General features: G+C 28.1%; 4 protein-coding genes across 15 annotated transcripts; 2 read left to right on the top strand and 2 right to left on the bottom strand.

Annotated features, from left to right (window-relative positions):
• Positions 1-3,308, top strand: LOC124431980 (lipase maturation factor 2-like). 2 transcript variants are annotated; one of them, XM_046980421.1, is made up of 11 exons: positions 1-197; positions 276-282; positions 395-578; positions 745-846; positions 944-1,137; positions 1,210-1,388; positions 1,463-1,706; positions 1,805-2,010; positions 2,094-2,334; positions 2,504-2,720; positions 2,829-3,308. In XM_046980421.1, the coding sequence occupies exons 1-11, from the start codon at positions 189-191 to the stop codon at positions 3,079-3,081; spliced, it is 1,836 nt and encodes a 611-aa protein (XP_046836377.1). In that variant the 5' UTR covers positions 1-188; the 3' UTR covers positions 3,082-3,308. The 2 variants fall into 2 exon arrangements, with proteins under 2 accessions (XP_046836377.1, XP_046836376.1); XM_046980420.1 differs by having other exon boundaries at positions 3-282; positions 2,829-3,306.
• A 295-nt stretch (positions 3,309-3,603) lies between these two features.
• Positions 3,604-6,775, bottom strand: LOC124431979 (snRNA-activating protein complex subunit 4). Its single transcript, XM_046980419.1, has one exon. It carries the CDS (start codon positions 6,744-6,746, stop codon positions 4,047-4,049), a length of 2,700 nt encoding a protein of 899 aa, XP_046836375.1. The 5' UTR covers positions 6,747-6,775; the 3' UTR covers positions 3,604-4,046.
• Positions 6,776-6,968: 193 nt separating this feature from the next.
• On the top strand, positions 6,969-20,361 carry LOC124431977 (AP2-associated protein kinase 1). 5 transcript variants are annotated; one of them, XM_046980416.1, is made up of 13 exons: positions 6,969-7,375; positions 8,269-8,384; positions 8,620-8,753; positions 8,833-8,944; positions 9,014-9,217; positions 9,301-9,404; positions 9,478-9,610; positions 9,700-10,312; positions 10,394-10,742; positions 10,945-11,095; positions 11,422-11,671; positions 11,829-11,876; positions 15,545-20,361. In XM_046980416.1, exons 1-13 carry the CDS (start codon positions 7,261-7,263, stop codon positions 17,533-17,535), a joined length of 4,320 nt encoding a protein of 1,439 aa, XP_046836372.1. In that variant the 5' UTR covers positions 6,969-7,260; the 3' UTR covers positions 17,536-20,361. The 5 variants fall into 5 exon arrangements, with proteins under 5 accessions (XP_046836372.1, XP_046836370.1, XP_046836371.1 ...); XM_046980414.1 differs by having other exon boundaries at positions 6,971-7,375; positions 10,945-11,104; positions 15,545-20,360; XM_046980415.1 differs by having other exon boundaries at positions 6,971-7,375; positions 10,945-11,104; positions 11,832-11,876; positions 15,545-20,360.
• Positions 20,362-20,709: 348 nt separating this feature from the next.
• Positions 20,710-23,696, bottom strand: LOC124432008. Of its 7 annotated transcripts, none has more exons than XM_046980480.1 (4): positions 23,368-23,696; positions 21,648-22,136; positions 21,136-21,343; positions 20,710-21,029 (listed from the first exon to the last, which is right to left on the bottom strand). In XM_046980480.1, the coding sequence occupies exons 2-4, from the start codon at positions 21,977-21,979 to the stop codon at positions 20,799-20,801; spliced, it is 771 nt and encodes a 256-aa protein (XP_046836436.1). In that variant the 5' UTR covers positions 21,980-22,136; positions 23,368-23,696; the 3' UTR covers positions 20,710-20,798. The 7 variants fall into 7 exon arrangements, with proteins under 7 accessions (XP_046836436.1, XP_046836437.1, XP_046836442.1 ...); XM_046980481.1 differs by having other exon boundaries at positions 23,360-23,696; XM_046980486.1 differs by lacking the exon at positions 23,368-23,696 and adding an exon at positions 23,028-23,313.
• Between the last annotated feature and the right edge of the window lie 65 nt (positions 23,697-23,761).

Here is a 23,761-nt window from a genome sequence, read left to right on the forward strand (position 1 = left end):
GTCCATACTTGTCGCTGAAATCAGATGCGCTTCGAGTGAAAGGTGATGAACAGTCTTAATTCAACTACACTTAAATACATGTATATATATATACGCAAGCATTGTTACCAATGAATCATTTGCTTTTGCTTAACAAATGAGAATATTAATATAACATAAGTTCTGTTTTATATGAAGAGAAAAACACTATGCTTCCAGTACGTTATACACGAAATTTATTTCTCAGAGGAATTTGCATAATTTATTTATCTGCTTTTCTCAGTTTCTATGTTCAGATTCCAGGTATGTACTATACTAAATTAATGAAATATGATAGCATTGGACGATAATTAAAAAGAAGACAAATTTCAAAATAAAGATACAAAATAAATAATTTCAATTTATATATACTTAGGATTATACGGTAATAATGGAATCTTACCTGCTAGAACGCAGTTAAATTTTGAAAGTCATGCATCATTAAATGAAAAATTTTCACAAAAGCCAACATTGATATGGTTCGCTCCATATTTAGGCTTAAATGTAGAATATATGCTTGATTTATTATCACTTCTTGGAATAACACTTGCTTTTTTGGGGTAAGTCAGAAAATTTGATTGAGATTTTATATGATTTGGATAAGAAGTATAATATGTTAGCATTATTTATAATAATTATTGTTATTGTAAATATTATTATTATTACTTCTATTGTTACCTTTTAAACACTCATTTTTGTAATCAAATATTCGTTGTTTTCTTACAGATTTGTTTCACAAAAGTTCTGCGTTTCACCAGTGTTTATAACACTTTGGTTATTATATTATTCTTTGTACCAGATTGGTCAAATATTTATGAAGTTTCAATGGTAGATCTTAACAAAGTTTTTACTTTTTTTTATTATGAATTTTCATAAATTTTATAGAATTTTTAAATAATTTAACAATTTTTTGATTGTTTTGTAGGGATTCTCTTCTCTTAGAAACAGGATTTCTATGTATCTTTATAGCACCCCTTTTATATTCTCCACATAATAAAAGAAGTACTCCAAGTGACACTGTTACTTTTTGGACTGTACGTTGGTTACTCTTTCGATTGATATTTTCTACTGGTGCTGGAAAACTCATTTCTCAATGTCCAAGCTGGTGGAAATTGAATGGTAATATTTGTATAAACTTTAATATGAAAGAAATTTTGAAATAATATCTTATATGTTAAATGCTTTTTACAGCTTTGAACACGTATTTTGAGTCTCAATGTATACCTACTGCTTTAGCATGGTATGCACATCATTTGCCAGTTTGGATTCTTCGGTTCACTACTGTTTTAACAAATGTTACGGAGATTGTTATTCCTTTCTTATTCTTCTTTCCAAATAGATTAGTAAGATTAACAGCTTTCTATCTTCAGGTAAACATTAATTTTATTTTTCATAGTAAAGTATATAAAAAAATTATAGTTAAAAAATGTTATTATAATTGTAGGTATTACTACAAGTTTTCATTATTGTAACAGGAAATTATAATTTTTACAATTTTTTGATAATATGTTTATGTATCTCTTTACTGGACGATCGTATTTTTAATGGTAGAAAACATAAAAATAATAATGTCCTTGACAAAAGATCTGTACTTTTGTGCATCATGATATATACAAGTATATTATATGGTATGTGTGTGTATTACAACATACATATCTCAAATAATTGGACTATTCAAGCTGAAATTGGTAAATATATTTTTATATGTGTACATAAGATATTAAGTACTTCATAAAACTATATTATATTATTTCTTTTGTATTATTATTTAACTCTCTATTTCTAGCATTTACTCAAAAGCAGTTTAATAATTTTCTGTCATATATAATTCCTATTTCTATTTATATTGGTATTGCATCGCTTGGATACATAATAATAAATACAATGAAAGACCTGGTAATTATCACTAAAGGAACACAGAGTAAAGCAATTGTTAATCTTGTTACAATTTTATACACTGCTGCTGTATGTTTAATTTTTACTCTTAGTATTGTAAGTAAAAATAATATATACCTAATGCATATATTACTATTTCGAATTGTCATAAAAGTAATGTAGAAATGTATATTATTTAGGTACCATATGTTACATTGAATCCACATTACAACTTATCAATACCATCTCAGATTCAAAAGCTTTACACAAATGTTGAACATCTTCATCTTGTTAACAGTTATGGATCATATAGACCTATGAAAGGTATTGCTGGAAGGCCAGAAATAATTATTGAAGGCAGTAATACTATTGATGGGTCTTGGAAAGAATATGAATTCCTATACAAACCAGGAAATGTAAATAATGTATTACCATTTGTAGGTGAGTTATTTGATAAATATTATACTACATATATATATATGAATATGAATTATTTAAATGTCTTAGAAACTTTTATTTAGTGAGTTGTACATAATCAAAATTGATTAAAATAGATAGATCAAAATTGAAAAATATATTTCATTTTATTTTTATTATATTTTACTTATAGCTCCTCATCAACCTCGTCTTGATTGGCAAATGTGTTTTGCTGCTTCAAGTACATATCATCAAAATCCTTGGTTAATGTCATTAGCATTTCGTCTTTTAAATGGACAGCCCGAAGCATTGGCTTTAATAAATACTGTGGAAAATCCATTTAATACTAAACCGCCAAAGTACATAAAAGCAAGTCTTTATCATTATTATTACGTGCCATGGAATAATACGTACGTACTTTTACAATGTATAAATTGTATACAAAACGGAATTGAGAAGATAATTTTTTATGTTATGAATTTTTACAACTATTAGAAATCATTATTTTTTAATTACAGACAAAGCAATACGCAAGCTTGGTGGACTAGAGAAAAAGTGGAGGAGTATATGCCAATATTTGCTAGAGATCATGTACCTTTAATAGAATATTTGTCAAAAAAGAAACTTATTCAAGAAAAACCAATTTTAAAAATTACCAATGGAAGACTTAAATCAATATTAGATGCTATTAGACATTTAGTTTCTAAGGTTGAAGCAAGTTTATTTTTGTGGGGAGTTCATACAGCAGGCTGGGGAATAATGCTCTTATGATTTAAATGCTATTCAAAATAATTTAATTTAAAAGAAAAAATAATCATATAACTTTTCATAAGCTATCACAATAATTATTAAAATATTGTCATTACATAAAAATAATAATTATAAAAATGAATTCATACTCAAAATATTAATGTATATAGTTTTTGATAAGTTTTTGTGTTTGTTTAGTATGCACAAAGTAAAGCAATCATATTATTCTACTATGCAATATCTTTCTGATTTATGAAATGGGTTTCTATAATTACTTTACTTTTAGAAGTCATTAGTATGATTAAAATTTGTTTATATTGTATGTATGTATTATTTGGTTATATCTGTTGTATTTAATTAACTAGTTTATCTAATTTATACTAAATAAATTATTATATATTATAGTATTTTTATTTTCTCAAATGAATTTTGTTTATAAAATGTATATAGATTTAAGTATACAGTTCATTCAATTGAAAAATTTATATACAATATAACTTTTTTAATATAAGGTGTACATATAGATCTACATCAAAACCATCATTTCTATATGATCGAAGGACTTGACTTTATTTTTTCGCAATAGGCACGATCGATTTAATTCACATTAATGGATAATACCATTTTAAATATTCTTGCAGTTTTTTAGTTTTTAATATATCCGCTATTTTAGAACTGAAATTATTTTAAGTGCTTATTGTAAATAACTTCATTTTTGGTACAAATAAAAAGACAATACATAAATCTAACCATTTAGAATAGACACATAATCACATTTAGGAATATAAATTTTGGAAAATTTATTTTACTTTTCATGATATCAAGATTATAGGAAACTCGTTATATTCGTACACAAAAATACATCTGGAAGATTAAAAAATTTTTCCTAATATTTAATTAAAATAGAAATTACTCCGTTATTATAAGTTAAAATCATTTGATAAAACCATGATTTTGTATCATAAACTTAAAAGCTTACAAATCTTTCAAGTAATACTTGGCATATTTGTATCACAAATAAATTTTTCTGAAGGATTTTCTTTAACTCTTTTTGCTCTAATTCTATTTTTTTGTACTGTTTTTCTCTTATTACATACTACATTTTTAGATTCTTCTAAAGATGATCCTGTTGTATTATTCATTTCTTCTAATGATAAATAAGACATACATATGGGATATTTAAATAATTGTATAAGTCGTCTTTTTAATAGTTCATATGCTTTTTCTGATTTGTATGCTTTTTCAATATCTTTATAATTCGACTGAACGTTATTAGATATATTTTCAATATCATATATATTCTTTAATGTAACTAAATTCCTATAAGTTGATAAAGTTATATAATTCGGTTTAATTGCTACACCTAATACATTAACTAATTCTTTTTTATGGTCCATAGGTGATACCCAAAGAGAGGATTCACCAAAAGATTCATAAACTGTTGTTTTTACTTTATACACTAAATAATTATTTTTGTTAATATAATTCTTTGGTTGTGTGAAGTTTAATTGATTATTTACATTTAAGCTACAAGATTTATCTATTTCTGTACTGTTAGGGAAATTATTATTTTTGTGAACATTAAATTTTGTATGTGTATTATTAATAGACTGAATAATCCTCTGCTGTTCACATTTATCCTTCTTATTACAATATAAAGTAGAAATTTTATTGAATTGTATATGTTCTTCTAAACCACCTATAAAATGAATTATCAATTCAGGTGTGTTAAATTCCATATTTACATCAACCACAAATTTTTTATTAGTATCAAAAACATAATCTATACTTTTCGTTTGTTTATGATTTTTAATATCTGCATAAGCTCCAAAAGGAAGCGGTGGTATAAAATGAACTTTTTGCTCTTCATTGTTCTGCAAACCAAACATTTTTAATTTGAAAGCTTCTACTTCTTTGTTAGAATTTTGTTTTTCAAACTTAGACTTAATGTATGTTTTCAAAGAATATAACAATTGTTTATCTATTTCTATTAATGGAAGATAATCAAAATTATCTGGAATATGGAGATCCGCTTGTAAACTTTCTAAAATAGAATATAATTCTTTTGTATCTCTACAAAGCTTTTGAGAATCATAATAAAAGTTTTCATTATGAGAAGATTTAATAGTACTTAAATTCTGAAAATGTTCTATTAATAATTCATCAAGTTTATCATCAATATCATTCTCTATAACATCAACACAATATTCTTTGTCGCTAAACTCGGCATCTTCCATTTTTGACAAGTTTTCATTTTTAGGTCTAGGAATTTCAAATATTGATAAACCTTTTGATGCATATTTATATAAAGCAGTATATCGATGTCTCAGTTGTGTTCTATTTTTATATTTAAAATTTTTTGCTATTTTTGACCAGTCTGGACCTATTTTCTTATATAAATCAATAAGTTTCATATCGGCTTGAAGCGTCCAATGATGAGTGGAGCCTTTTGACGTTAACGTTTGATAATGATCATTTAATTGTATCGAAGTTCTATCAGGCATTAATTGTGCAGCTATTAGAGAAAAATTAGTACCGAATTTGTGAACACCTTGCAATAAAGTTTCAGATTCTGCTTTAGTAAATCGTCCTTTTTTCAAATGTGGTGCTAATTTAAACATCCATCGAAAATAGAGTTGTTGCTTAGGTCTAAAATTCATATAACTCATCACTTCAGCCCAAGGTACAAAATTGCCTATTCTACATTTTGCAACAATATCGCATAATCTTTCATCTTCTTTCATTGTCCATGTTCGCTCTGTTAGCTTCAATAGATTTCCCATAGAAGTATATTTAACAAAACATTGATATCCACTACGTTTAGTATCCAATTTTTTTGCTATATTATCCCAATCTTCGTACCTATAGAGTTTTGCAATTTTCTTTAATTTTGATTCTTCTGTACGTGTCCATTTGCTTTTATTAATGTCAGGATGTAAAAGAATGTTCCACATAACTGAACACTCATCTGCAGAATGTCTGCCATCAACATTCATGGCTGCAATTTTAAGCCAGTCAAATTTCTTTTCCCCGAGAGGGCCAATAATCTCATCTACGTTTCTTGCTTTTAACATTCTTTTAAATGTATCTTCAGATGAAATAATATTGTTTACTTTTGACTCTTGCATTCCTTCGTTATGTGAATTTTCTAATATAGATACCATAACTTCTTCGTAGACTGTGTTTAATACAACTTTTCTATCTTTAATCGTCCATATACAAGCTTTTTGGAAATTTGCTATTTGCAATTCTCCACGAGCTGCTTTAAGCTTTGTGTCGTGATTTTTGGGAGCAGCAAAGCAATTCTTATCCTTAAAATAAGGCATGCCAGCTGCGGAGATGTTACTTTTCGAATTGTTCGTCCAATGTTTAACGTACTTTTTCATTTTTTCATCTATCATTTGCAACTGTTCTTCGCAATCCTCTAAAATCGCGCTCACCTCATTCTTCGTATTCATTAATTTCTCGATCATTTGTTTGTTTAAATCCAAAGCGGCTTTAAGTTTATCAATCGTTAAGTCTTCGGGGGTTTTCGACTCTTCAAAACTTCCATCAATTTGAGAAAATTCATGGATTGTTTCGATCGATGATTTTTCTGGAGATTTAAGATTCGCCGGTATTGTTGCCAATACATTTTCTAAATCTTTTATTTCACCCACAATATTACTGTCTTCCGAGTCACTCATTGCGGAAGATCGTCGAATAATTCACCTTGTCAATACATTTCAAAGAAACATATAAAGTTATGGAGTTAAAGAGAAGAAATGCGTGAAAAGGAGAAATGATTGTTCGAGGAAGGGAAAAAGAACGAATACGTTTTCAGCGCGCGACAATCCGCGTTTTGACGTTTGACCGGAAGTTGTGCACATATGTTTCCTCCGAGATGGTATCTACGAGAAAGCGCAGACGCAGTGCGTATAGCCTGAATATGTCGGCTAGCTGAAAATACGTTAGCCTGTTATCATGATCAAGACGATTTCGCTTGGTTAAGTTTGTCGTGCGAGATAAAAGGTTTTCGATGGTTTAATAGAGCTTATAATCGTGGAAAAGATAAGTCAAAAGGAGCAGGATTTGAACGCGAAGAGTGAGAGAAGATCTGTTCGAGGATCGGCATATCGTACGGCGGTAAAAGTGAAAAAGTAGCGCGAGGCCTTATGTCAAGTCAGCTAGGTGTTGGGAGGGCCAACGACGTGTGCCAATATGAAGAAGCTCTTTTCGAAGATCGAAAACACGTCGAAGGAACCCAACAGTTATTTAGGAAAGGTGTTCGTAGTTGGACGATACACTGTAACCGTCGAAGAGGTCCTGGCGGAAGGTAGATATCTCTATATGTATCTTTCTACCAGCCTTGGATTTTCTGCCTTCCAAATACGCCTCTACCCGCCCCTCACCTTATCTCCCCTCCCTCCTTTTAATGAAGACTACAATCTACAGTTTTTTCTTTTAACTCGAATATTTCCGATTTTTATCCGATAATCTAATCTTTGTTGCACGACTTTCTTTCCTTTTACAACAAATTATTATCTACTTTCTTCTATTATTTCTCTCTACGTCTTTACAAATATATCATTTCAAGACCACAATTATCGGCACAAGATCGCGTACAACTTTTCTCGCAATACTCGCTAAACCAATTTGATAAAATTTGAATATTTAACTATGTAATCTCGTTCGAGGATTCATTGAGATGACATTTTATCGATTTTTAATAGACGAATTGTTTATTTTGCAATATTGAGCGGTCGATGTTTCATCGGTACTATGTTTATATATTGCATAAGGTATACGGCAATAAGGCATAGTTAAGATCGTACAAATTTAGATGTAGTGATATTTCTTTGATTGAATAACAAATGAATAGATCACGTTGTATTAATACTACTTATTGCCTACCGTAGTTATATTGTAATATGATTTAATGTCGTCGTTTTAATACGTTTTTTTTTTATTTTTTTTTTTTATTTATTTATTTTTTTTTTTTACAATGGTATACTCATTTAATATGCGCACGCATACACGTACGATACACGCGTAATTTATTTTGATATGTTTTCGTGTTAACGAATATTATGATATTTTCATAGAATGTATAAACAATTAAAAATGCATTTATACCAATCTACTCACTTGGTACACTTATATTACAAAGTTATTACTACATAAATATACTATATAAATTCTAATAAATATATTTGATAACCTTTACAGGCGGATTTGCCATAGTATTTTTGGTCAAAGCTTCGACCGGGCGATATGCACTTAAACGTATGTACGTGAATAACGAACACGATCTCAATGTATGCAAAAGGGAAATACAAATTGCTGTGAGTAAAAAGATTACTGCGACAAAAAAGAAAGAAATAATGTGCTTATTATTTTATAGTACTCGTAAGAATTTTTAACTTTGAAGACGTTTTATAAAAGTGACTTTTAAAGCGTAATAACTATTTTAGTTCGTTGTTTATGTTTATTTTTTTTTTTTTAAGACCAAAAAAAAAGATCGATAAATTGAATAAATTTTATCTTTATGGTGTTTGTGTATTTTGTGCTTTCTTATAGAGCAACCTGAGCGGACACAAGAATATTATAGGATATGTAGATAGTAGTATCACACATACAGGTGGAGGAGTTCACGAGCTTTTACTTTTGATGCCTTATTGTAAATCTCAAGTTCTTCAGATGATGAACAATAGGTAAATATAATATTGTGACTAATTTAGAACCACAAATCGTTTATATATTCTTTCACAAACTGGAATATAAATTTACTAGATTGCAGACTGGTTTTAATGAATCAGAAATCCTTCAAATTTTTTGTGACGTTTGTGAGGCTGTATCTCGGCTACATCATTGTCAAACACCCATTATCCACAGAGATCTAAAGGTTAACTATTCATAATCAAATATAATAATAGTTTTCAAAATAGCAATACTCATATGTATATTCTCATAGGTTGAAAACATATTGTTTGCCGATTCTGGGAATTATGTTCTTTGTGATTTTGGTTCAGCAACAGGAAAAGTTCTCAATCCTAGTATTCTAGGAGCTGCGATAGTCGAAGAAGAAATTAAAAAATATACAACTTTGAGTTATAGGGCACCGGAGATGGTTGACATGTATTGCGGGAAACCTATAACTACAAAAGCAGATATATGGGTAAATTATCGGTTTTGATGTTATTTTTTCTTTTTTTGTTTTTGTTTTAAAATAACTCTTGTTCCTTATGCGTCCTGTTTTAGGCCCTAGGTTGTTTGCTGTATAAATTATGTTTCTTTACTTTACCATTTGGTGAAAGTACACTTGCCATACAGTCTGGAAACTTTACAATACCAGATAATTCAAGGTATGTAACAATGTATGTAATGTATAAAGTTCTTATAATTTATGAAATATTATTATGGAACTTGTTTTTATAGATATAGTAAAGCTCTTCATTGTTTAATTCGATATATGTTGGAACCTGATCCAGATGTTAGACCTGACATTTATCAAGTTTCAGCGATTGCTTTCCAAATTCAAGGAAAAGAATGTCCTGTTCAAAATCTACATGTAAGTTGTATCTCGCTAAAACTATTTCTAGTTTTCATACTATACGTATTAAGTTATTATTTTTTATGTATTTACTTTGCCTTTTATAGAAAACTCCAACACCTACGTTAGATTCTTTGCCATGTCCTTTAATGGAAAATGATAATATTAAAAGATCATCATCTGTTAGAACTCCCAAACCTACGCCTGTTACAACTGTAGAGGGTACCTCTGTTACTCCTAGACAAAGACCAAAAGGACAAGCTGTGAGCACAGGTCCTATAAACTTAAGTGGTCAAATAGTAGGACAAATATCAGGGCAAGGTAGTCAAATCCAACAACAAAACCCTGCTGGAATTACTCTTCAACAAATTACACCAATGAATACAACTTCAACTTATTTAGGCCAAAATGTACAAAATATTCAGACACTTCCAGTGAATCCTCAACAATCATTGCAACTGTCCACGCAATCGTCTTTTGGTCAAGTTTCACCACATGTTTGTACTCCAAATCAAAATGTTTCTTTTGGACAGTCACAAGGCAAGCAAACACAATATAGTCAATCGCAGAGTCCTATGATTAATCATTCTCCTATGACTCGCCAAAGTCCTGTATCTGCTCAAGATAAAAATTCATATTATTTTGAATCGAGGCAACACGAACAAAGATCTACCACAAATATAAATGAGGAAAACTTGGAAGCATTATTTCCCCCATCACGTAATTTCAGTTATAGTAATTTATTTAATAAACTCTCTTAGATGATACCAATATTAACATTTCTATTTAATATATTTACAGGCTATCCAGATCCTTTTAAGGATGATACTCGTACAATGCCACCTCCTACAAAAATACCACCACCTGTTGCACCTAAACCTGGATCTACTAAAGTTTTGCAAAAACTATCAAATTCTACAAATAGTTCATCTTCAAAAGTCGTGCCTATGACATTACCATCAAAATTAAATATTCAAACTGGGCCTAATAGAACAAGTTCATCAACAACTCCACCAGTTTTGCCCAAACCTGTTAACAAGACAGAAAGTTTGAGCCAAAGTATAAGCTCTAGTACATCACCACCTGATAGTCCAACTTCAAATTCATCGAGACATAGAAGAAATGTCAGTGATACTAGCGCTTTCAATAAGTAAGCTCATATTGATATCATTACTAATTTCGTTTACTCAATACTCATAAATAACAATGCTTCTAACACATTCACGATTTTAAGATATTTGTTTATTTGACTCGTACTTTCTTTTTATATAATTTCATCATGGAATGTTTAAAGACTACAACAGTTGCTTCACAACTTCCCATCTGTCAAAGCTGTTTTATTTATATTACAGCGGCCATTTCGATGTTCACAGAGCGTTTGCAACTGAGACAACCCAATTCTTAGCACCGTATGAAGTTTCAGTCAAATTGCGCTCGGAAGACATAACATCTCCTGAAGTACCAATCGATACAAAACCTTGTATAGGAACGAGTGCCTCGCATGTACGTGTTGTAAGTATATGTAGCGCACAGTTTTATTTGGTTCCATGTTTAACCTTTTAAATTTATTTGAATATTATTTTTAAAAATATGTTTGCACATCTTGTAAAAATTTTATTTTGCTTCAGCTTTTATAATTTAATATATCGGAATTGCTTTGTATATGTTTATTCATTTAATATGACCTCATTTTAGCTTCTTTTTAAAGTTATTATATATTCCTTATTTATTTTTTGCACTATTAATTAAGAAAATCAAAGTAATAAAAGAGATATTTAAATTTGTAAATATTCATAAATTATAAAAACGGCTTTATATATTTTTATCAGGGAGAGCTTTCAAGTTTGATAGGATCAGAAGGTAGATCATTGAATACTGAAATGGCTGCTTGGAATCCATTTGAAGATGTGCAACCTTTTGGTCAATTAACAGAAGATCATATCTTTGGCGCTGAATTTGATAAAATTCGAAGAGGTAGTAACACCAGCATTAGTTGCGTAAAGAGTCGTGAAAGTCTCGTTATGACTTATTCTGAATTACCTGAAGATCCATTTGAATCAGCACCATTCACTCTGCCAAGTAAGTCTGCGATTGCACTTTCAAAAACTAATTATAACTTCAAATATTTAGAGAATTTGTAAAATATAATTTTTGTAATTGAATGTTTCTAATATATCAAACTCAACGGTAAATTTTATAAATGTTTACATACATTAACATCGAAATTTTGTTTTAGCAGGAAAGAAGAACAAAATTGGATCAAAAGCTGCAGCAGTTGCTGGAGGTAATGCATGAAATCCTTTTTTAATATCTTTACCTTTCTTTTTCTCTCTAGAATTATTAGTGATAACTTATATCACAAATATATATATATATATATATATATATATATATATATAAACTTTGTAATTTAATTTCTGTTTTATAACTTATTTCTTAAACTCTTAGAGATATTTGTATACTGCTTCTTGAATGTTTTTGCTTATTGATAACGTACTTTTTCATACTGGTTATTAAGGAAATGTGATTTTTTTACAAAAGGAAAAGATACGAGCCAAAAGTTATTTTGAAACTGAACAACTAAGTATAATTTAATTGCACAGAAAAGTAGATATTAATTTTCTAAAACTAATACTATTTACTTTATCTACATTTTCTTTTTTCTATTTACACTTTAATTATTAATGTTTCTTTGTCGTTTATAAAAGTTAAAACCGACTGTGATGCAACAAATACCTTTTGCAAGAATAAGGATGAGTGTGTACTTGCGAGTAATTACAACTTCTAAAGCTACTTTAACATACAAATAACTACTTTTCTTGCTTTTCAATATATCAAATTTATATCACAATTTCACAATGTCGACGACCAATGTTAAAATTTCATTTTTATCCAAAAAATTATTTTTTTGTTTCAAATATTTTCATTTCTTTACATTTTGGCAATAGATTTATGTACATAGACATGTAAGCTATATTAAATCAAACAGTTGTAATATTGGTCGTCCTAATTGTTGTATTGAAACATAAAGTCTGATGAGAAACAAATTTATTTTTATTTTCACACTTGTTTTTAAGAATATTACTTTTTAATTTTACTTGAATTACCAAAGAATAAACTATAGACTCTGAAAATTAATTACTAACTACTTCAAATAAAACTAATGACTTGGTAATATCGTTAATTTAAAAAGAAAAATACACATATAATTTGGAATGTTCAAAATTATAAATACAAAAAACATAAAAAGATTATACATGAGTTTCATAAAGAAGTCTAGTCCACAAATAATAAGATATAATTATGAAAAATAAGTTTTGACTTTACATATAATAAATTCACGTATAATTACCTTCAAAATATTCATGAGATAAATTAAAACGTGGGGTACTTAATTGGAGGTAATCTTTATGAAAATATATGGAGTTTATATAGTTGCTTGGAAAGGTATTAAATATTAATTATCTTGTCAAATGATTATTAGTAATCCATATATACATGTGCTGCGTTTTCTATGTTAGTGTAAAATTCATGGACAATTCATATTTTTCATAAATATATTTGTTAAAGAATAATTAAAAAAATTTTTTGCGACTTATTAAATGTAGTACATATTGCTATATATATCCATATTAAATTTTTAACAGTTTGATAAAGCATAAGAGTATTTGTAAAGAATATATTGTGATATCATTTTTACTCAGTTATTGTTATGCTTGCTTATAAACAAGATACTATAATATCTTCATATACAACAATATATTTATTTTTAACAGGAATAGAAAGATTTTCAGGAATTAAATGCATAATACATCGAATATTAGATTCATGTTAGGTGCAGTATGTTATCTATGTTATCAAAGTTACAATGTTTATCAATAATTGTTCAAATATTATGAACTTATATATAAGGTGATAGAAATTTAGATAGAAATTTTAACTTTATAATAGTTGTTCCTATTTAAAATACCAGATAATATGAATTTTCATTTTCTTTTTTTCTTTTTGTTTGGTTTTCTTTTTCTTTTTTCTAAATTAAAAGGAACAATATATATATATATATAAATAAATATTAACTATACGTTATAAAATACATAAACTGTTTTGTTATTACAAATATGTATACATATAATGTGATATATATTGCTATAGGGTAAAGTATAATATCTTGTTCATATGAATATGTGCACACATATTGTTCATGATTACCAAATATATTATGGTAATCACATAGAATTCATATTGAGGGAAGAAAAGGTTCAAAGGTACAATTCAGAACTGTGTCATAAAAATGATTAATTACTTTAATATAAATAAAGTGCTTGAAATGAAGTTATATAGTTTTTTATGAAATACACTTGTTTGAATAATTTACTCCTAAGCATGCTGATAATATTGTAGATATAAATAGGTACTGGAGATCACAATGAACTAATTCTTCCCGTATTAAAATACCTATGTATACACATATACTCTGTGTGTATGTATACATATGTGTATATACGAATATAAAAGTTATGTATAACTTAGTCTAAACAACTTCATTAAACTGTAAGTGTGTAAGTATTCTAGACTACTCAAAGTATAAATTAAAGGTAATGATAGCTTGTATATGTGCTTATTTCTGTGAACAGAATTTCTGCAAAATCAAATTTATCTGTCCACTGTCTGGAACAACCTAATGAGTTTGGGAGGCACAAAACTTTTGGTTGATTTCTGAAAATTCTATTAACTATTTATGCAATTTAATGTCTTTATCTTGCATTGTCCGCCTTCCATGTTGTTTCTAATGTTACTGGTATCTCGGATATTCTAACATGGTGAGTTAATTGCATTGTTGCAAGGTTCATTCTGTTTATTAATACAGCAAATTCAGCATGCTATTTTTTATCATTTCGATGATAGAAGCCATAAACTAAAAATAATGCTATAAAATGAAAGCACTATGAGGGGTTGACAATCTTGGACATTTCTGTTTCTGCTGTATTAGAAGTGATTATGTTACAGCAATAAATATATACATTAGCATATGGAGTATTCTTTTTTGCAATTAGTATTACTATAAAACGCAGCAATTCTTTGTTTAATTGACAATATGGAACCGATACTCAATAGTGACAATCAATTAACTTAAGTATCCTATATATTATTATTAGATATATATATATATATATATATATATATATATATATATACACATATATATATATATATATATATATATATATATGTTTATTCAAAGTATTACTGCGTTTTTAATACAAGCCCTTGACCCCCAAATCTGATTAGGACTGTTCCAGACGCAATGGTGGAGGTACTAACATAGTTTTGGATACAATTTAATTCCCTGAAATTTATTTGATGACTATTTCTTTATATCTGATAATAGCAAACTTAAATAGATTTAGACATATATTATATTATAAAAGAGAAGATAGCACATTACATTTTATCATAACACATTCTCTGCAGCAGACCTAATCAGATATATCCTTCGTTTAAATTTTTTAAGTATACTTCTTTTTATTCTTTTTTTTTTTTTTATACTGTATATATATTATAAAATCACAGTTCCTTATATAAAATTAACATTTTTTTATCAGTAAATGTATACTTAGTAATTAATGTTAGTACTAAATAAGCTTGTACATATATTCCTTGGAATTAAGGATATTGTAAAAAATGTATTATTGTATGTATAACAAAAAGGAAAAAACTCGTGTTATATAATAACAGTTCAGGTGCAATCGAATATAACTATAATAAAAGCACAATATATTAAAATTAGATAATAGTGTAAAATGTACATAGGTAAGTATAAGATTCAATTAAGTTATAAAAAGAGCTATGCTTATAGGGAAGTTATTTATTTAATAGTTAAAACATAACTATTTTTTTTAATTGTCTAATTAAAAACTTTTTTGAAGAAAAATGTGATATTTTATTTTTCAGGAAGGATACAAAATAATAATATTAGGGTGCCTTTAAAACAATGGAATTCAGGGGTAAAACAGGATGGAATGGATGATGAAGCATCATTGCTTACCGAATCTAATCCCATTTCTCCACCTTTTGTCCGAGCTCCAATTGAAGATCGTTCAAAATATGAAAAATTAGCTTTTAATGCAGATGAAATATCAAGTGATAGTGATAAGGACGTAGCTCTAGAACGAGTGAAAAAGAAGAAAAAAAGAGTGAAAACCGTACTCAGTAGGAAGAAAAAAATGAATCAAGATTTAAATAATACTAATGTAGAATATGAATCTGATGATTCCATAGGTTCTGCTAGCGATCTGAAAGCAATAAATGATGAAGAGTGTAATCAAGAAAATGATGATGAACAAAAGAAAATAGATGAAACAATCTCAGAAAGTGTACGTACTTGTGGAAGTTCAGCATATCATGCAGAATGTGAATCTGTTGCAACGCATGAAGAGGAATATAGAATGAAAAAGACAAAAAAACATCACCATACCCAACACCTACCGACTATTGATTCAGATCCCGTTGTAGGACATCAATATGGAGAAAAACCTTTATTATTGGATGATGAATTAGATCCCGAATCTAAACCAGAACAATCTCATGGAGATCCATTTGTTGGTTTCCAGTATGGATCAAAACCTTTGCTATTAGATGCTAATAGTTCGTCGGATGAAAATGATAAATTAAGGTCATTAAATAATGGTGTTTGGAAAATAGAAGATGATGTATTTGCATTAGCACCATTTCCAAGATCTAGTAGCTCTAGAAAAAGTAGTGATAGTCGTGATAGCGGACGTAAACATTTTGGAGAAAACAGTATTACAAACTCTCCTCAAAATTCAAATTTGGTAACACCTATATCCAGTTCTCCAGTTACATCAGAGTTCTTAGGGAATGTAGAAAATAAAACTCAAGCTGAAGTATTATCTGTATTGCCTTCTAAAAATCTCACGGATATAAATATGAGTAAAAACAATTATGAAGTAGTAGATTTTACTCATTCGGTTCAACAATCACCAACCACAACTCTTCTTTGTACTAATACTAATGAACAGGAAGATATGGAGAAAGATTTGTTTGGCTCTTCGCCTTTCAGTCCAAGTGGTTTTACAAATCCCTTTAACAGTATGCAACAATATATAAATGCTGAAACACATGATCAACCAATCTCTGCATTTATAAATTCACCTTCTTCTTATGCTAATTATGCTAATATCACTTCGCGACCTTATAGAACTCCAGATAATCATTGTACAGGCAATTCACCGATTATTTCTAATTCTAAACTTGGTGCTGTGATCAGTAATACAGAAAAATTGAATATGGAGTCTTCCAAAGATCTTTTTGGATCTGTACCTTTTGAAGAATTTGCAAATTTGCGAATGAGTGAACAACAAAGGCCAACATCTCTACCATTATCACAGTCTCCGAACTTTGTGAAAAATTCATTAAATACTGTGTCAACATGTAACATACATTCGTCAAATGCTGTTCCAATAATACCAACAACACTACCAACGTATACAACAGTGCAACATACTACTACGATAGCAGTTCAGGCATTAAATAGCATTTCAAAATTAAGTATTACATCGGAATTAATCTCTCCTATGTCTCCAGAACCTTTAGTTACAGATAATCCATCAAAGCATAAGAAGGATAAATCAAAGTCCGATAAATCTAAATACCATCTTATCAATGAAAATCATGGTGATGTTGTCAATGTTCTACCTACTAAAATATCTCATAAAGTTAAATCTGCATCTCATAAAAAAAATCTGAAGATAAAAAAGGGCTCCGCAGCAACATCTGGTTTCAGTAATATGAGTTTTGAAGATTTTCCTAGTGATGACAATGATGAAAAACAAGTTAGAACAAAAGTAACACCTTTCGAGGTAATAAGAGAACCAGAAAAGAAATTTGGTTCATTAAAAAGACGAAGTAATCCATTTACCTGAGAAGAAATACAGCTGACTAATAGCCAAGGTATTTATTACTAATATGAGGAAGAGATATATATGCATTTGATTCTGTATTTTAATTAAACGTTAGTATTCTAACAGAAAATGTAGTCTCGAAATAGTATAATGATTTGTGTTACATTGTGAATATGATTGCACAACGTAATTGAAAATACAGTAAAAATGATTAAAGTTCTGGAAACAAAAACTATATATGATGATATATATGTTCATTATCATATATGCGATATTTTGATATTTGAAAAAGAACTTATTTATTCATAATTTGATAAAAAAAAAAGTTATTGTTATGGATAATATAATATGTATGAAGAATTCAGATTTGTGGAAAAAATTAAGATCTCAAATTCGAGAGATTCGAGAACTATAATCATTCAAAATAGTCTTGAAATAAAATTATTAAAAATTTTATTTTATATTTTTTAAAAAATAAATAGATTTTTAGTTGCTAATATTTAAAAACAATTTAATGGTAGAACCAGCAACATAATATAATATAATATATAAAGGCAGAAAATACCAAGAAATACATAAGTGAAGAAAAATTAATTAATATTATAACTAATAAATACATTTAATGTGGATTTTTTTTCTCAAATATATATATATAAATATATATATAAATTTTTTTATTTAAGTCTTATATTTTTTCACAAATCAATAAGAAATATTTAATGTGATAGCAGCAGGTAGCTGCATATGTGTATACGATAAGGCATATGCAAGTATATACATATATTTATGCCTGACTGACAAATGGTGCGTTTTGTAAAGATGACTTATGCAAATTGGAAAATATTAATCCATATAATGTCATCTTTTAATTACTTTTTGCATTTCTAGAAGATTTGTACAGGCAAATAGAATTAAGGAAGTAATCACGTAAGTGGTAATATTAATTTATATGAAGATATATATACTTTCCAAGATGTTTTTAGACAAAACCAAGTTAAAACTTGGCAGCTCGATACCAAAAAAAGAAAAGCAAAAAATTTGGTAGAGGAAGCTTATGCATCTATTTTTGCAGCTAAGCATTTTCACTACATTTATACTTGGAAATTTGTAGATATCTATTAGTACAGTTTGCAAGATTAGCTGTTATAATACATCTTTTTCAGAAAACTTTTCTGAAAGGTTGTTAGTTACATGTATACACAAATAAAATTATAATATAAAATTTTGTCAATATAATGAAAATATGCATTGTATAAATAATATTTTCGCAAGAGGAATTTATGCAATAAAGTATTCCTCTCAAAAAGTACGAAAAATATTGCTTGTAGATTTCACAGCTATAAAGGCGCAGATAATAGCATTAAGGACATTTATACATGGTCCTAATTAAAGATCTGCAATATGCAATACAGAAATATTAGAAAAAATATTTAAACTGTATTTGTCTTCATTGGTTTACCTAAAATATTGCCTTATTACGTAAGACTGAATTGTTGTTTAACAATCAGTAATAATAATTAAATAATATTAAGCAAATAACTTTTATGTCATTAATACTATATAATATCTACCTGCTAACATAAATTATATTTGCACATTTTGTAAAGATCAATTGTTTGAAGACCAATAGAAAATACATGACATGTTCTTCATATAAGATAATAAATTGTAATTCTTAGTGATACCAATATTTAAGATACGAAATTAGTTAAGAAACAACAGTATTTGGATCTTATTGCTATTTACATATTACATATATGTATGCTTTTTATTAACAAATTTGCAAATTGATATTTATAACTTAGTTTTTAATAAAGTTTTTATTAAAGGAGCTTTTAAAAACTGCGATTTTTGAAGAAGGATAAATTAAAGCTTGTAATGTTGGCTTACTTATTTATTTGAAAATCACCCCTCATTGCTAATACTGCGCCTTTAATGATATATATTACGTCTGTGAAATTTAGTTCACTATTTAAAGAAGAAGACAATATAATAGAAATGTCTATAGCTAATATTTCTATGCGTTGGCATATATATACACATATACACACACTCGAATGCATAACATATGCAACATTATTGTAGATATTAACTCATATATAATTAGGTGCCTTCATTTATTATATAGCCATTCAAGCTTGTACTTTCCGCTGTTGTATAGAATAAGATTACTGATATAATAAAAAAAAGAACGGAGTCAATTTTATGTCTACAATGTAAGATTTAACGTCCGAAAATTGTTTTCAATTCAGTTCCTATACATTACTGCGAAACCTTTGCAACACAAACTGTTATTAAACGTAGTTCTCAGAAAAAAAAGAAAAAAAAAAATTAAATGTGCGAATGTATTTATCACTTCACTTTATATGAGAACATAAATTTGAATACTATATAAATTAATAATTTAAATCTGTATAAATATATACAAGATGTCAGTAAAGAAGAATTCTTGAAATGCACAATAATTTGAGATATGATATATAGAAAAAATTGTTTATAATAATCAATTAAAAATATATATTTCTTAGATATTTTCAATAATTAACTCGAGTGATAAAAACTGTTGAACATTTTTATTAATTATTAAGCTGTTATTTCATTCTCCAAATTCTCTAAATTACTCTTGTGCATTTCATGGATTTAAATTTTCTGCTGTTCTGTATACTAGATAGTCTAGTATTTGTCGGCCTTAAAACCCGTCGTTCTTTACAGTATTTATATATTGTAAACAATAGGTGCTAAGAAAATATTAAAATATAATGTAGAAAAAATAATGTCTTTTCTAACGTAAAAAAACCATTATTCGAAGTTGTTAATAATATAAAAACAATACATTCCTCCTTTTTTCATTAATAAAGCAGCACTTTTATTTTATATATTGAAGTATATAATTTCAAAAAATAATATTTATTTTTCCTGTCATATGATTTCATAAATTTCATGATTGTAATATTGCATACTAAATTCAGTTATCTTGAATTAATTTCGTTTATCAGATATACTCAAATTATATAATGATATTTTTCGTAAATGAATAGACGTTATATGTACATAAGTAATGTATTAATAACATTTTCACTGTATGTATAAAAATACAGAGCATTGAAATAAATTGTATTATAATTAGTACGTTTTATATTTGTATTAATATATTATGTCTATATGATGGAATGATAATGAATTTTAATAAGAAAGGACTAACAAAACGAATTATTTATTTATCGTAGATCAAATTGATGTTGTAAGTTGATATTAAAATATGATACTTCAATAAGAAAATTGATTTAGCAACAACAAAAGTATTCTCCTAAAGTATTGAGTTTCTTTTTAGCCATGGTAAAACAGAGAAGGCATATAATAACCCATGTAAAGAAATTAAGCCATGTACAAATGATTGCGAGTTGTAATGCAAAACCTGTATTTAGTTCCTCTCCCCGTCTAAAATTATTAGCATCCGGTTGAAGATAATCCATATAGTCAAAAATTGCACCGCATGCGAGTCTATGTCGAATTACCTAGAATAAGGTATACCTTTATTTTTATTTAAAGTTCAACCAAATATTATCATAAATAATATATTAGACTCATTAAAATACAAGAAAAATTAGAAATAAATCCTACATGAGCTTCGCGTCCTCTGGAACCCAAAAGTTGTATCAAACCTCTTTTATATTGTTCACAAGTTTTATAAAAACCGTCCGTCATAACAACCGCGTGTGCAAGCGATAGACAACCAAACAAAGCAGCGCAAAATGCTGACGACATCCATTGTTTAAATGGAGTCCTTCTTTTAGGGCCAATTACGACGACTTGCCCATTAATAGTGGTTCTACAAAATTTTTTATTTAACACAATAAAACATAAAAGACATCGCTAGAAATATAATAAAACTGACATTCTTTAATGAAACATAAAGCATCTTTAACTTTATTAATTTCGAATTTGATTTGGTCTCATTTTCAAATTTGAAAACAGGAAGTTGATGTTGATTGCACTGAACATGCGCAGAAAAGAAATGCTGGAAAAATATGACGCAAAATTTGTACGAATACTTTTTCAAGTAAAAATTAACAAGGATATTCATGTTCGGATAAGAATAAAGATAAGAAAATTACAATAATGAATTGTTATACCTGTTATTGTTGCAATTCATTGCCCTGGGCTCATCGAGACCACGATTAATACAGCATCTGTAGATATGATATACACCGAGGCACAAGCCGATTATAACTGTAGGAACGAGTCCGTAGACACCAAAGTGGCATAACTTTATATCGCCACCCATAAACGTGCTAAATGTATTAATACCATATAATATACAACCACAGTTAACGCTAATGCAAACATTTAAGGTCATTTCCCAATGTTGCCAAATGATCGCGAGAGATGTCAAAGACACAATAGAAAAAATCATCGATGCATTATACAATATCGCGAGAAGAGTTTCTGCTTGCGAAGTCTTCATTATTGTAAATGAGTTTTCAATTATGACTTTCTACTTCCACGATAGATAATATCCAAAGTCATACATTATTCATTAATTTTTGGCATATCAAAAAATCACATGTTTTATTTCGATTCGTTCAATATGTCCTTTCGAAGATGAGAAAATCACGTATAATCTACAAAGAAAAATTCGAAGTAATTGATTAATAATAACCTTAATATTTATTCGAAAAAAAATATATCATTAAACATTTGTGTGCACACTCCATACATTTGCAATTACTACCATATCTGTATTATTACCACATTTTATAAAATTATGTTATGACTTTTCAAATTTCTTTTTATTTCGCGCCTTTATTTAAAATCGAATCTGTTACTTTTCGGAACTACATAATTTAATTAAACAAACTTCAACGATTACCGATTTATCCTTTGATCGATTTAACAATTAAATGATAATGCACAGTACGGGTTATAAATCACTGTATTAAATAGGAGAGTTGAAGAACTTCTAAGCAGATTTTCACCGTACGATGTAAGAACCGTCTTTGAACGAATAAATATTTTAAAAGTAACTATCTTCCCGATCATCGTTGTACTATCGACAGATCTATTTTCAGAATACATTATATATCCATCTTCGTTTATGGAGACTGTAAACTTTTGCACGTTTTAAAATTGAAGTTCGAAGAACGAAAGGCAGAATATTTAGAAAACGAAGATTGATTAATAGGATATATAATTAATATCTGTCATTCTTTTTGTACAAAAAATATCACATGTAATTCAGCAAAATTTGTTGACACTTCCGAGATATAAAAAACAATGTGTAGTAAAATAACAATGAATATTTCAATATATTCACCATTCTAATACATTTACGCGTGCACAAAGATATTTCCGTTCGACCGATAATAAATAATCTTGAAAAATAACAAATAGAAGCGTAGACTGCAAGACTGCGTAAAGGATTAAAAATATCGGAACGTAAACTAATCAGATACCATTTCGTCGGCTGTATCATCGAATCGGTAAAGCACGTATATATGTGAGTACTTGCGTACATATATCTTGTGTATTTCTTGTTGAAATAAGCTATACGTATGCGTAAATCTTCGTCCCTACTGGTTTTTCTCCACGGCGGGAAAGGTCGTCGAAAGATTGAAGCTCAAATATTTGATCTTTGCGTTTTGACGTTCTTAAATCATACTCATGCGTAGTTGCATATAACGACGTATAGAGTCTACAATCGATTATTTCTCACTCTTTTAACTTAAAGACACTAAATCTTACAATGTGATGAAAGTATTATCAAAAAAAAAAAATATTCTTATAATTCTTTACAGTGGAAATTAAATTATAAACTCTTCTTCACTTTATATATGATACACGTTACCTTCTTACCATGATTTTTTGCCATTTTTCTGAAACTTTTCACTTTATTAGCACAAAATAATCGATCATATTTAAAGAAAATTTTAAATCATGACAATAAATAAAATTTAGTTGGATATGAAATATTTTCTGATTATCCGGATGAGTAAAACCTTTATTCTATATCACTCTGTAATATTTTGAGATAAGCACAGATAAGATTATATAGCAATATCTGTGATGCTTACCAATACTCTAGTCTACATATATATCCAATCTTCTATAAAACTAGAAGTAAATCAAAAAGGTTAATGTATCCTAAAAAGATAATAGTTCTAGAAAGCAAGCAACGATAAAATAACAAGTGTATAATCATATTCAAAATTCTTTAAAGATTTCAAATAAAAAATGAATTAAATTTAAA

The sequence above is a fragment of the Vespa crabro genome, chromosome 23 (assembly GCF_910589235.1).
Source record: "Vespa crabro chromosome 23, iyVesCrab1.2, whole genome shotgun sequence".
Taxonomy (NCBI): domain Eukaryota; kingdom Metazoa; phylum Arthropoda; class Insecta; order Hymenoptera; family Vespidae; genus Vespa; species Vespa crabro.

What these genes read in the sequence shown, in the direction of transcription:
- LOC124431980 (XM_046980420.1), top strand. Translation starts at nt 189, where the DNA reads ATGCTTCCAGTACGTTATACACGAAATTTATTTCTCAGAGGAATTTGC. An exon ending in TAACAGCTTTCTATCTTCAG is followed by an intron (nt 1,389 to 1,462) that starts GTAAACATTAAT and finishes TTATAATTGTAG; the next exon opens with GTATTACTACAAGTTTTCAT. An exon ending in GACTATTCAAGCTGAAATTG is followed by an intron (nt 1,707 to 1,804) that starts GTAAATATATTT and finishes CTCTATTTCTAG; the next exon opens with CATTTACTCAAAAGCAGTTT.
- LOC124431977 (XM_046980414.1), top strand. Translation starts at nt 7,261, where the DNA reads ATGAAGAAGCTCTTTTCGAAGATCGAAAACACGTCGAAGGAACCCAAC. An exon ending in GTCCTGTTCAAAATCTACAT is followed by an intron (nt 9,611 to 9,699) that starts GTAAGTTGTATC and finishes TGCCTTTTATAG; the next exon opens with AAAACTCCAACACCTACGTT. An exon ending in GTGCCTCGCATGTACGTGTT is followed by an intron (nt 11,105 to 11,421) that starts GTAAGTATATGT and finishes TATTTTTATCAG; the next exon opens with GGAGAGCTTTCAAGTTTGAT.
- LOC124431979 (XM_046980419.1), bottom strand. Translation starts at nt 6,746, where the DNA reads ATGAGTGACTCGGAAGACAGTAATATTGTGGGTGAAATAAAAGATTTA.
- LOC124432008 (XM_046980480.1), bottom strand. Translation starts at nt 21,979, where the DNA reads ATGAAGACTTCGCAAGCAGAAACTCTTCTCGCGATATTGTATAATGCA. An exon ending in ATGAATTGCAACAATAACAG is followed by an intron (nt 21,344 to 21,647) that starts GTATAACAATTC and finishes AAAATTTTGTAG; the next exon opens with AACCACTATTAATGGGCAAG. An exon ending in CCAGAGGACGCGAAGCTCAT is followed by an intron (nt 21,030 to 21,135) that starts GTAGGATTTATT and finishes ACCTTATTCTAG; the next exon opens with GTAATTCGACATAGACTCGC.